Source organism: Sebastes umbrosus, chromosome 17 (genome assembly GCF_015220745.1).
Source record: "Sebastes umbrosus isolate fSebUmb1 chromosome 17, fSebUmb1.pri, whole genome shotgun sequence".
NCBI lineage: Eukaryota > Metazoa > Chordata > Actinopteri > Perciformes > Sebastidae > Sebastes > Sebastes umbrosus.
Window position 1 is genome coordinate 19392257 of NC_051285.1, and position 14253 is coordinate 19406509.

Genomic DNA, 14253 nt, shown 5'->3' on the forward strand with positions numbered 1-14253 from the left:
GCTAACAGTATAGTAGTGAGCTATAACAGTAGTGAGGTAGCAGTATAGTAGTGAGCTACTGTAGCAGTATAGTAGTGAGCTAGCAGTATAGTAGTGAGCTACTGTAGCAGTATAGTAGTGAGCTAGCAGTATAGTAGTGAGCTATAGCAGTATAGTAGTGAGCTAGCAGTATAGTAGTGAGCTAGCAGTATAGCAGTGAGCTACTGTAGCAGTATAGTAGTGAGCTAGCAGTATAGTAGTGAGGTAGCAGTATAGTAGTGAGCTACTGTAGCAGTATAGTAGTGAGCTAGCAGTATAGTAGTGAACTACAGCAGTATAGTAGTGAGCTATAGCAGTATAATAGTGAGCTAGCAGTATAGCAATGAGCTACAGCAGTATAGTAGTGAGCTATAGCAGTATAGTAGCGAGCTAGCAGTATAGTAGCGAGCTAGCAGCATAGTAGTGAGCTAGCAGTATAGTAGTGAGCTATAGCAGTATAGTAGTGAGCTTGCAGTATGGTAGTGAGCTACTGTAGCAGTATAGTAGTGAGCTATAGCAGTATAGTAGTGAGCTACTGTAGCAGTATAGTAGTGAGCTAGCAGTATAGTAGCGAGCTAGCAGCATAATAGTGAGCTAGCAGTATAGTAGTGAGCTATAGCAGTATAGTAGTGAGCTACTGTAGCAGTATAGTAGTGAGCTTGCAGTATGGTAGTGAGCTACTGTAGCAGTATAGTAGTGAGCTATAGCAGTATAGTAGTGAGCTACTGTAGCAGTATAGTAGTGAGTTATAGCAGTATAGTAGTGAGCTACTGTAGCAGTATAGTAGTGAGCTATAGCAGTATAGTAGTGAGCTAGCAGTATAGTAGTGAGCTACTGTAGCAGTATAGTAGTAAGCTATAGCAGTATAGTAGTGAGCTACTGTAGCAGTATAATAGTGAGCTATAGCAGTATAGTAGTGAGCTATAGCAGCAGAGTAGTGAGCTATAGCAGCAGAGGAGCGAGCTGCTGCAGTTGAGTGAGGGCGCCGCTGGGTGAGTCCCTCTCTCCGCTGCCTGTGTCTCCACAGCTCCCTTTTCCCAAAGAAAAGAAGAGAACTAGGTCCGGGGAGGAGGGCCGCCGCCATTATCGGAAAGCTGGGCAGAATAGCACTTTCACACACGCAATCTGCTCACAAATAGATCAGGACATGAACAATTTGTGTTGCAGTAGAAACCTATTTCAGACGATAAACCACGGCAATTGCAACAAACTCGCCGTTGTCTCGTGTGCGCGACCGGCCCAGCATTATGTGGGCACAACAATGGACAGAATAATTATTGAAAAAGCAACGTGGTGAACCGAGAAGAAGACGGCGAAGCAGATTTTTAAACGCCTGAATTTTGTCGTGAGGAAAAACCCTTGCAAGAACAAAATTGGATTGTTCTATTATTTGGGATATTTAATCTTCCGTGTTTAATTGCAGCGAAAACAGTGGTGCTAAACACGAGAATCCAGGCATGGGTAATGGATATTTAAATTAAATCCCCCCCCCATCGCACAAGTTGTAGTAGTATCAGTATTATCTGTGAATTGAGACGAGCCGTGGTGTATTCTGCGGCTTTCTGCTCATGCACATCAGGCGGCGAGGGCTGCGGCAAGAGCTGGCCTGACAGATGCGAGAGGAGAAAGGGAGAAATGCGCTGGTATGTACCCTGCATGCTCTATCCTCTTCTTTAGGGGCTATTTCCTAGTGAAGCTGTCGACTGCTACACCCTACACAGCTGGCTAAATAGATTGTCTTTAAACAGTGCCGGTGTGGAGAAGGTAGGTTATCCCACATTTCAGCTCTGCAGTTTCATTATGTAGACAGCAGCAGCAGGCCTGGCGTGGTCAGCCCCTCTCTGTGCACCCTGAAGCTCATGTTAACTGGTAATCCTTTGCAAAACATAGGCTATAACGTTACTAAATCTTATCCAAGTAAGTAGGTTATGCAAATGAAATAGCTCGAAGGTGCGCTTTAGTAAACTGTGTTTTGGTGCTGATAGACTGACCAGCTTGGTTGTTTTTCTTCGCTATTAACTTGTCTGTTCATTTGGGTATCAGGCCTAGCTCAGCTGAGCCTTGTGGACTGCCCATGGTTGCTTTATTTGACCCTGTTTCAGCTGTGTGTTTCTAATGAGTGATCACTTCATGTGACAGGTTATTAAATTCACTATAAGCCTATAAATCCACTTATCATGATGTTTGACTCCAATCAAGTGAAATTCTGCAGTTGGTCGTTTATGTCCTTCTGTAGAAATTATGATTATAATATCAGAATTGCATCAGTGGTATTATAATGGAGGCATTAATCAATGCTATACTAATGGAGGTAGGCCTATTAAGTGTCTCAACGGGTTGAGCAAGTTCAACGTCCTTTGGCAGACATGTGTCTGGCCCTCTGTTAATAAGTTCTTTATTCATTCACCGTTGTGTCTGTGGAGATGGGGCTCATAGCTGCTGTTTCATTTAGGTTGAAAGACTGAGGTGCCTGTCTACAACATAAGTCATTTTCATGTTTGTCATCCCACTCACTGATCAGCTGACATTGTCATTTAAAGAGCACCACTCCCAACATGTTTTTCTCTTAGAGGATTAATGTTTGATCCTGGTATGATATTGAATGTACTTTGAGATGAGTGGACCAGGGCTGAAATGAGTTGATTAATCAATTAGTCGATCAATGTAAGATTAATCTGCAACAATTTTGATGATTGGAGCAACAAATAATTCAAAACTTAAACAGGAATTAAAAATTCTGTATATAATGTATATAGCATATAAACATAGAATTGAATTGAATAGATCGTACCCATTGTCACAGTTATCCGACCCAGCTATTTGAGTTCATTTCGGCCCGATATCCAATCCGGTATCTGTACATCCCTGTTTCTTAGTTTTCTATAATAGTAAATATAATACTTCAGGACTTTTGGTCAGACAGAACAGGAGATGTCACCTTGGGCTCAGTGAAAATGTGATTGGGCATTATTAGTTTCTTTTGGGGGGCACATTTTTAAAAACTAAATTATTTGAGAAAATATTCAGCAGACTAGTTCAGTATGACAAGTTATGGCCAAACACAATTTTAAAGGAGGACGTGCACTGATTTTTTTTGTTGTTGCAAATTTCATTAAATTGTCAGGTAGATGTATTGTCCATTCTTGGGCTGCAACTAGCCCGTAAAGTCTGTGGCCCCTGTCAGGAGATATTGTGACTGGTCCTGCTGTTACACCATCTTCATTATGCTTTTACTGGTGGTTAGATATGATGCCAAAAACTACAGCAGTGTTTAATAACACTTGGTGTGTGCAGTGATTAAATGAATCACACATACAAATAATTTGGTTTGTGATCATGGACAGTAATTGGAGCTCAGTAAACAGTTGAACCCAGAATCAAAGAACCAACGTTTGTTGCTATTAAGCATTATACCCGACCTTCATCATTGAGATGGCAAATTCCTTCTATATCATTTGAAGAAAAGGGCGAAGACTGGAATAAAATGTGCCTCTTGTCATTCTCATATTCGGTTATTATTAGAGCTCACTCAATTATTAAGAAGGATAGAAAAAAGGCCTTATGCAAGTTGACAGACATTTGCGGCAATGTGGAACATTTTGTCAGCTAAAATACTGTCAATAATACCCATTATCACATGAAGTAGCACATTTTAACAATATGTTTTTAGTTTATCATAGTCGCAAAATATGTAATAGGGTTCAGGGACTGACTTTTTCCCCCTCTTTTTAATGTAAAATGTATTTTTGTTTATTGCCCAGTTTGTCTGATTTCTTTCTTTTTTGTTGTTTTTTTGACAGGGTCTGATTCATATAAGGAGTGAATAAAAGAACCCTCTGCTCATATCACTGCACTGCTATTTATTAAAATTGAAGCCCGGCAGAAGAAGGAAAGTGAAATCTGATCTCCTCTGTGGATCAGCAACTTTATGGACAAACATTCAAGTGAACTCCTTTATACAGTGCCTGTTTGTGGCAGGATGAGCGTCGGCAGACTATGATGGCGAAAAAGCAAGATGCCCGGTCACCCATTTACAACCTCATGGTGGTGGGTTTGTCAGGAACGGAAAAAGAGAAGGGCCAATGCGGGGTCGGCAAGTCCTGCCTGTGTAATCGGTATGTGCGGCCCAGTGCTGATGACTTCTACCTGGACCACACGTCAGTGTTGAGCACCAGTGACTTTGGGGGTCGAGTGGTTAATAATGACCACTTTTTGTTTTGGGGGGAGGTGTCCCGGGTTCTGGAGGAGGGGCCTGAGTGCAGGATGCATGTTGTGGAGCAAACTGAATTCATCGATGACCAGACGTTTCAGCCACACCGTAGCACGGCTATGCAGCCCTACATCAAACGGGCAGCCGCAACCAAGCTGGCCTCGGCAGAGAAGCTCATGTACTTCTGTACAGATCAGCTGGGCCTGGAGCAAGACTTTGAGCAAAAACAAATGCCAGAAGGTAAGCTACAGGTCGACGGCTTCCTGCTTTGTGTCGATGTCAGCCGGGGCATGAACCGCAACTTTGATGACCAACTGAAATTCATCACAAACCTGTATGGTCAGCTCAGCAAGACTAAGAAGCCCATTGTGCTGGTCCTCACCAAATGTGATGAAGGAGTTGAACGCTACATCAAAGATGCGCATACCTTCGGCATCACAAAAAAGAGTCTACCAGTAGTTGAGACATCTGCACGCTCAAATATAAACGTGGACCTCGCCTTCCTCACTTTGGTTCAACTTATTGATAAGGGCAGGGGCAAGCCCAAGATCATTCCCTACTTTGAAGCCCTAAAGCTCCAGAGTCAGCAGATAGCATCTGCCAAGGATCGCTATGAGTGGCTTATCAACCGCATTGTAAAGAATCATAATGAAACCTGGATAAACACCAGTCGACGCATGAACACCTCCCCAGAGTACAAGGAATATGTCTTCTTGGAGGGAACGGCTAAATGCAAGAAGCTTTTTCAACAGCATGTCTACCGTCTGAAGCAGGAGCATATTGAGAGGCGTCGCAAAATCTACTTAAGCACTCTTCCTTTAGCACTTAGTTCTTTGGTGCCTGACCTGGATGAGATAGATCAGCTGAGCTGGTCTGGGGTACAGAAAGTCCTAGAGTCCAAGCAGCACTTTGCCCACTGGTTTGTTGTTCTCGAGGACTCGCCATGGGAGGATACATCTCACATTGATAACATGGAAGATGAGCGAATCCCTTCAGACCTGCTGGAGACCGGAGAAGCAGAGGACATATTTAATGCCCACCTGGAACATCTGCGTAACGAGTGCAGACGGGCAGAGATGAGGCTGGAGTTTAAACACAAGTTAGCGTCCTCTCCCTTCGTCACACCTGGTAGACCTTGGGAGGAAGCCCGCAGCTTTATCATGAACGAAGAGTTCTACCAGTGGCTCGAAGAGTCCGAGTACTTGGACCTGTACAACCGCCACCAGAAGGAGATCATCGACCGCGCTAAAGAAGACTTTCAAGAGCTCTTACTGGAGTACTCTGAGCTTTTTTACGAGCTTGAGGTGGATGCCAAGCCAAGCAAGGAGAAGATGGGGGCAATTCAGGAGCTTCTGGGGGAGGAACAAAGGTTCAAGGCACTACAAAAGCTTCCAGCCGAAAGAGACGCTCTGGTATTGAAGCATATCCACTTTGTCTATCACCCTACCAAGGAGACCTGCCCTAGCAGTCCTCACTGCGGAGACTCTAAGATTGAACAAATCTTAGTTTCACGTTTCCCCACATGTTACCCCTTTTTGGATGTGAAAGCTCATTTTGGGGACACCAAGGCTGACAGAATTAACCTGGTCATACTAGGGAAGGATGGACTGGCCCGAGAATTTGCCAATGAGATTAGGGCTCTCTGCACAAACGATGACTGGTATGTGCTGGACGGGAAGATGTATGAACTGACGCTGCGGCCCATCGAGGGAAATGTACGTCTTCCGGTAAATTCCTTCAACACCCCCACCTTCATCCCTCACGGATGTCTGTGTCTGTATAACTCAAAAGAGTCCCTCTCCTATGTGATTGAAAGCCTTGAGCGACTTAGGGAATCAACTCTAGGTCGAAGGGATAGCCAGCTAGCACAGCTGCCAACGTCATTGCTTTTAGTCACTAAAAGAGGCGTAGGATCATATGTGGATATAGGTGGAGAGACTGCCTTAAACCTAATAACACAGGGACAGCAGGTTGCCAGGAGGCTGCAGTGTAGCTTCTTAGACCCTGCCTCCCCTGGTGTGGGGTATGGCCATAATGTCAATGAGACGCAAATCAACCAGGTGTTGAGGGGCCTCCTGGATATTAGGAGGAGCACATCCTTTAGTAGCAGCTCCCCACCCCTCCTCCCTGAGCCTCCGGGTCTCCGAGACTCTCCTCATCAGCCGGTGCAAGAGGCCGACCTTCGCATTGTCATGTGCTTAATGTGTGGAGACTCCTACGACATTGAGCAGCTCCTGTCCCCTTTCCTAATGCATCAGCACTGCAGGCCCATGTCTAATAGTGGCACCTCTGTTTTGCTTGAGCAGACAGTCGGTGGACACAAGCTGGCCATAGAGCTCTCGCTGCTCTCATACCACGCCTCCTTCACTTTGCGGAAGAGCAGGTTAGTGCACGGCTACATTGCCGTGTACTCGGTTTCCCGGAAAGCCTCCCTGGAGACCCTGTGTGCATTCCTGTGCGAGGTTCAGGACATCATCCCGGTTCAGCTGTTGGCAGTGGGAGATAGCCAGGCAGAGCTCACCGACAGCGACTACGCCTGTGAACAGCTGATCCAGGGGGAGGAGCTGGCCCACGAGATCGAGGGTCGTTTTAATAGCCTGGTCTGTGGATCCGGGGGGGTGGTGGGAGGCCTGCACAGGATAGAAATGTTCCATTCTTTTCTGATGGAGGTGGTGGAGAAACGCAACATCGTGGAGGCCACGCACATGTACGATAATGTCGCCGAAGCGTGCACCAATGAGAATGTGTACTCCCCGCGCTGCAGTTCTCCCAGTCCTGTCACTATGTACTTGGATTCAGAGGATGACGTGGAGCCGTCGCCGCCGTACTATGACGGCACACTCACTTCTCACAGTGGGGGCTTCAACCTGCCTGACTTAGATTCCAGTGACATCTCTGTCATCTCCGATATCAGAGACTTTGAGAACAAACTCAACAACAAAGTGCCCCCCCAAGTGAGAGTTAAACCAGGTGTAACTTTTGATTTCCGGAAGGTGAGCCGCAACCCATATATCGACACAATGGGTCATCGTCGCTCCCTGCCCTCCGCTGTTACCTGGGTCCCTGGAGGGGACGTGGGCTACGATCCCTCAGACTACGCCGAACCCATCGACGCCGTCTCAAAACCCCGCCCTAGCAACGAAGAAATCATCTATTCGGTGCCGCACGACAGCACGCAAGGCAAAATCATCACCATCCGCAACTCCAACAGGATGCACTCCAACGGGAACGGCTCAGACAGCGAAGCGGACAGCAGCTCCCTAGAGCGAAGGAGGAAATTCTCGGCGGTGGGGGTGAAGCCTCGTCTTTACCGCGACCGCTCCAAGCGGCTCGGCAAGTTCAGCAGCTTCCGCACAAGCTTCATAGGCAGCGATGACGAGATTGGAGCTCTTCCGAAGTCCAAGGAGGACGACTTTGGGACCCTGAAAGGAGAAAGTCTCGTTAATGAGGAGAGCGAGGACCCGAAAAAGAGGAACATTCTGAAGAGCCTGCGACGAACAGCCAAGGTGTGTATTACAAAACGTTTTTCTGTTTTATTCCAGAAAAAAGTAGATCATTTTTATTTACTTGTCCAGAATTCAGAAATTGTTGTCAATTGATGCAGTACTTGTTTTTTTTTTTTTTTTACATATTGCCCTTGAAATACTACATTAATTTCCATAGGTATAATAACACTATTAAAGATGGTGTAAAATATGTGGAGGTCACTGTTGAGTGAGCATGTTTTAACTGTGATAATGATCGGGGAAGATCTATATATTAAGCTTGACTGAATGTGAAGAACTCCTCAGATTTGCTGCTGATGGAGAAAAACACATTTTCTTTTTAAGAATTCAACTAGTGCCACATAGTATCAACATAATTAGGCTATCTCTGTTCGAGACACTCAGAGTTTTCTGTCTTTCTTTCTTCACAGAAAACAAGACCAAAGCCCCGTCCAGCTATCCCCAAGCCCCCGGAGAGCATTTACTTCGGGGTCCCCCTAGTGAATACGGTCTCCCCAGACAGACCAATCCCACTCTTCATCGACAAGTGTGTCCGCTTCATTGAGACCACAGGTATGTTGTTTTCTCTTTTACCCTTGTGCTGCTGTGCATGTGATGCACGCAAAATGTGATTCAAAGTTTTATTCTGAGAAATACTGACGATGGTCATTTATCAGTTTTTAGTCTTCACTACAGGTAAATATATTTTATGAAATGTATTAGGGCTGCACAATTTTGAAAAAATATCTAATTTCGATTATACTGATAATGCAATTACAATATAATTTGCAATATTAGAGGGTATGGTCATTTTGACATAATTATTCTCATTGAAAACATAAAAATAATTATGGTGTGATTATTGCGCGGATCTGTACCAAACAAAGATGTTTTCATAAGTCTGTAGAATAGGATGTGTAGGCCCGGATGTCTCTGTAGCACCACAATATTTCATTTTAAATGGTATTTTGACACACATTTCACCTTTTAACAAATATTGCGATTTCCTCCTCATCCTGCGATTTGAAAATTGCAGTAGCCATATTGCGATTTTGATCAAATTGATTAATTGTGCAGCCTTAAAATTAATGTTATTAATTAGTCACCTAAAAATGCTTATTGTTAGACCTCCTAACCTCTGCACCTGTTCATGACCACATTGTGATGTGAAAGTAATACTAGAGTTGATTCAGTTAAGTACTCTCCTACAAACCGCCAGCATCTGTATTGCCGTGTCTGTTTGCAATGGGGCTAATGAAGTGTTTGTGCTTTGCTCGTTTCCCACTGTGCCCCCCACATCTTCCCCTTTTTCTCTGCTGCGCTCTTCTTTCCCTCAGGCCTGAATACGGAGGGGTTGTACCGCGTAAGCGGCAACAAGTCAGAGATGGAGAGCATGCAGAGGCAGTTTGAACAGGGTGAGCTGATCATCAGACTTGTTTGAACCAGCTGTTTGACATGTAATTATGTGGCTGCCTAATCAAAACATAAACAGAGAGTTGCCAAAGGAAAGTGACATGGGAGTGATTGTTCGGTCCTGATGACAGCTACTTCTGATGTGCTTATTTTCTCTGATCCCCTTTAACTCTCTCATTCTCTTTGTGTAGACCATGGATTAGACCTGGTGGAGAAAGACTTCGCCATAAACACTGTGGCTGGAGGCCTCAAAAGCTTCTTCTCTGAGCTGCCTGAGCCCCTGGTGCCTTGTGCTCTGCAGGTGGACCTACTGGATGCTTTCAGTAAGCAAACACTGCTGGGCTGGGAGGGTCTTCACAAGAACATAAAAAAGATTATTTCTTTAAGAGGGACGAGGGGAGGGGAGGGGAGGGGAGGTTTTGGCAGACCTGTTTTGCTCTGCTTGAGTGTAATTTTCATGGTAGCGTAGAGAGGCCTTTTAGTTTGAAATTACTGCGTGCGATGATGAGGTCTAAGTTTTTTAATAGTGACTTCTCTCTGTGTGTACGCAGAAATCAATGACCGAGAACAGAGGCTATACACCATGAAGGATGTCCTGAGGAGGTTCCCCAGGGAGAATTATGATGTCTTCAAATATGTAGTGAGCCACTTACACAAGTAAGTCCACTGTTTAAATCATTTGATGGATGTGGTAGACCCCCATCTGTTTTGCACTGTATGGTGAATAATTTGTTTTCTGTGTGTGTGTTTTCTCCCAGGGTGAGTCAGCTACACAGGTTGAACTTGATGACCAGTGAAAACTTGTCCATCTGCTTCTGGCCCACCCTCATGCGACCAGACTTCACCACCATGGACGCCCTGACCGCCACGCGCACCTACCAGACAATCATTGAGAGCTTCATCCACCAGTGTGCATTCTTCTTTTACAACCAGCCCCTCCTCGACTCCCCCACGGGCCTCGCTGGCCTCCCCGCCTCGCCCACCACCACCCTCGGCGGCGGCTCTGCCTACTCCTGTTACCGCTCCTCTCCTCCCCACACCACTGCGCACTTCAGCCCCCTGCAGCAGTCCCCGCCCACCACCCCCCAGTCCCCCCTGCAGTCCCTGCTCCCTCCCCTCCACCAGCACCCCCACTCCCACCACTCCCCCGCCGAACAAGAGACACTGTGAGAGACGGCAGTGAAACCACGTGTGCCCATGATGATGCTGGACCTTATCACCAACACACTAAAAAAAACAAAAACAAAAAAAAAACGTGCACTTGCACACTACATCTTTGATCATGGACAACCTAGGTTATGAAGTGTATGAGAAACTTCCCTAACCTGCCATTTGTATCCATACTCGTGTGCGTCAGGGCAGGCTACCATTATCAGTGACTCGTCCTCTGCCCTCTGAGCCCCCTGATCGCCTGGAATTTAACAACAGGTCAGAAGAAGAGGACAGAGGTCGCCGTCACAGCAAAGCCTCTCTTCTGTCACCACTTATCCTACACTACCAAGAAATAGAAACCTCTACGCCAAGCTGGAAGAATTGATTTGTGGCCACCCTGTTTTTATCTGTGTAACTGTTTTAGTTTTTTTTCTCATGAAAGTACTGCCACTGGATTTTTAGACTGTTCCTCTGTAGGTCCTTTGGGCAGCAGTTTGCTCCATATAGCAGAGGTTCCTCTGTCTGCCTTTGGGGTTTCTCTCATCGGCTCTACTTGAGCGGTCAGCATGGGGAGGGAAGGGAAGGGAGGGGGGGGTTACACATCCAGGGATGCACTTTAATGATCACTGTTGTTTTTCCCTCAAAAGGGTTATATTTTTGTTGTTGACATACTGTTGTTTTCTTGTGTGTTTTTAATTTCACAGCTCAAACAGCCATACCCATTGCCTCTACAGAGCTCTGGCAGATCAAACTTTGTTTACATCAAACTTGTTTTTTGTATCCACAAACTTATCTGAAGCACTTTTTGATAGTGTAGTGTTAAAATTTGAAGAAATGCCACATTGATTAATTGTCCATATTGTTTGTTTAGTAGTGGCTGAATGTGGCATCAGTGCAGGCTTGCGAAACGAGATCCTTTTGTAAAAAACTTCAAGTCGATCCAGACGTACCGTTTTTAGGTTGATGGGAAATCTGAATCTACTCGTATTCCTCGTTCATCCAGCCATGTGAAAATATGTTTTCTTTTTAGAGTTTGTCCTCTTTCTAGCCGCCGGTTGATCAGAGTGGATGTTTAGGGAAGTTTGGTTTAATTAGACCAATATAATATCAGAGAAGACGTTACCGGCCGTCACTCAATTAAGTGAAGGAGACATTTTTTGCCATTTTTGAATGTGTAATCTAATCGTACCATAACACAACTCTCCATCGCCACCTGGAAACCAAACGCTTGAAACACAATAGGTTGTTGGATGTGTTGCTGTGGCTGTCTATCAAACCGAGCTCTTTATATTCATCTAATATTAAGGACCTTTAACTCAGAAGGTTTAGTATTTTCAACGCACTGTTACTGCTAGTCCTGCTATACAATACGATGACCAGTAGAAGTTAAATATTTGTGGGATGGGGACACATTCAGGAAGCACCACCGGCCGTTTACCTGCTCTAGTGAATTAGTTTTGTGCTGGTTTCATGGAAAACAATCAGCTGATTTTCAGTGGCAACACTGTTAATGAAGACCTGATCATTTTAACCATTAAACTTCAGAGAGGAAGCACTGTCTTTTCAATGGGAACAAGTAAAAGTGGACAACCAGACATTGAAGGTTCTGGACGATTGTGGCTCTGTTATGGTTCAACGATGACCAGATTAGTTCGATCGTTGGTTGTCGTAGTATTTGGGATCATCACCTACTGGTACTTTTGGAATCGCAATGCTGTTGGAAGTCATTTTATGTGTTCGTCGGACTAAACTGAGGGCTCATCTCAAATCGCTCAGAGCTGTAAGCTGTAACGTAAAGACGGGCACAGAACCAACCAAGCAACTGTCCCACTATAACACGATTCCCGGGAGTATATAATCTTACCGCGTCACTTGACTTCTGACACGACCTCGGCGAATCTGCCGTTCAATGAGCGAAAAGCGAGTGCATACTACTCTATAATGGTTGTTTATTTGTATGTTGGGGAACACCACCCGTTAGTCAATGGTAGAAAACATTTCTAGTGTGTATTTCAATGATTGAAAGTCCATTTTTACAATTTTTGTGAATGGTTCAAGGCCACTTAAGTTTAGTGCATGATTTAAAAAAAAGAAACACACCAAGGGAGAAGGATGAAAGCCTCTCCCCTGTTTTAAAACATGAAATTAGTACGAGAACAAAAACAAATACTAAAGTGAAATAGCTGAAACGTGAAAGTTTATGTACTGTGCACCAAGAGCAAACCATGGAATTTGTCTGACTGAGAATAGTGTTTGAAGATGAAGGCCTTATGTGAACTGTATAATAGTTAATAAATTAAATCTTGTAAAATTGTCCTCCGCATTCTTGTGGTGCATGTGTTTGTGTGTTTCACTGAGCCTTTTACAAATTGAGAGCCTAAAGGTTGAAATGAAATTGGAACTTAAAATGCATTTTCTGATTCTAATTTATGAAACTACACGATAGCAATTAGGTTAATATTTTCACAACGATGGAGCCCAGCAAATCAAGAATATCAAATCACCTTGCTGTCATCTGACAAAATATTCGACAGGCTTTTATCAACATTTTTCAGGAATAGTGGAGTGTGGTTTAAACTATTTTCCTGATTGACAACAAGGCATGAATGTATGGCTGCTGCTCTTCAAAGATAATCAGAGGGCCACACTAAATTAAAGCACCCTTTTTGACTCCGCTATCCTTCTAATAAAGAAGCTTAATTCCACACAACACACATTACATGCAGAAAGAGCTCTGCTGTAGTAACTAGAAGCTGTAGTATTTAGGCACTGGTGCAGGTGACTCTGAAAAACATCAATTATTCACAGCATATCCGTCATGAGTGACTGCTCTCTTTTAGTAGAACACTTTTGTCACAGTATCTGTTTAACCTATGTGGAGATTATGTGGCACATTATAATGTCATGGCGCCATCTCGTGGCTGCATAGCTGTAGAGCTACTGTGAGAAGAGGTGGGTGTCTACTTGTCACATATCACTACTCTGTGTTATCATGGGTCATTTGATTAAAAAGTGACATGGCTTTATAGGCCTACGTTACTTATTGTCCCCTTTCCTGTCCACACCTCACATTTCAGATTCAACTCTGGGTTTATTCTCACAAGTTGCCTGACAACTGCTCTATGTTCAGATGCATTACTGAGGTGAGATCTGGTGCCACAAATCTTAGACAACTTGTGACACAGCTAAACTGGGAAAAAAACTTGTGTTTGGTCGATTATTTCTCTGCTGTTACAATGCTAGTTGTGTTGGTCACTCTAACACGTACAGCACGCCCAAGCTGATCCTACAAGTGTTGAATTGGGTTGAGGTCTGGACTCTTGGCAGGCTCTTGGCAGAATGGAATGCCATTCTCTCTACTCCCACATTGTGGAGGTAGTCTGTGATAACCCTGGCTCTGTGGGGGCGAGCGTTGTCATCTTGGAGGATGAAGTTAGGTGCCAGATTGTGGAGATACGGGATCGCCACTGGCTGCAGAATCTCATCCTGATATCTCACTGCATTGAGATGGCCTTCAATGATGAAAAGCCTTGTTTTGCCAGTGAGGGAGATGCTGCCCCCCCCCCACACCATGACACTGCCACCACCAAAAGCTTTTACTCGATCGGTACAACAATCAGCATAGCGTTCTCCGCGTCGTCTCCATACTTTGACCCTGCCATCCAACTTTCGCAGACAGAACGGACTCATCACTGAACATGACATTCCCCCACATGTTCAGGTTCCATTGTCTGTGTTGTCGACACCAGCGCAAACGGCCCTGACGGTGAAGGGCAGTCATTGCAGGCTTCCTGGTAGCCTTATGAGAATACACTGTTTACCATTGGCAGAGCATTTTGGCAAATATTTCTTGGGCGCTTCCCACATAATCAGCTGTGCTGCTCATCCCACAAATGCATGATCCTTACAAGTTGGACATCATTGTGAAGGTAAATAAACAGGCTTTCCAACGATGTAAAATACAATGCCAATTAG

At 44.7% G+C, this 14253-nt stretch overlaps 1 protein-coding gene across 1 annotated transcript; it reads left to right on the forward strand.

Moving 5' to 3' along the window:
- The first annotated feature begins 872 nt into the window (after positions 1-872).
- Positions 873-12594, forward strand: arhgap35b (Rho GTPase activating protein 35b). Its single transcript, XM_037748387.1, has 7 exons — positions 873-1661; positions 3819-7734; positions 8145-8286; positions 9051-9128; positions 9318-9449; positions 9678-9783; positions 9885-12594. Exons 2-7 carry the CDS (start codon positions 4015-4017, stop codon positions 10294-10296), a joined length of 4590 nt encoding a protein of 1529 aa, XP_037604315.1. The 5' UTR covers positions 873-1661; positions 3819-4014; the 3' UTR covers positions 10297-12594.
- Positions 12595-14253: the final 1659 nt, after the last annotated feature.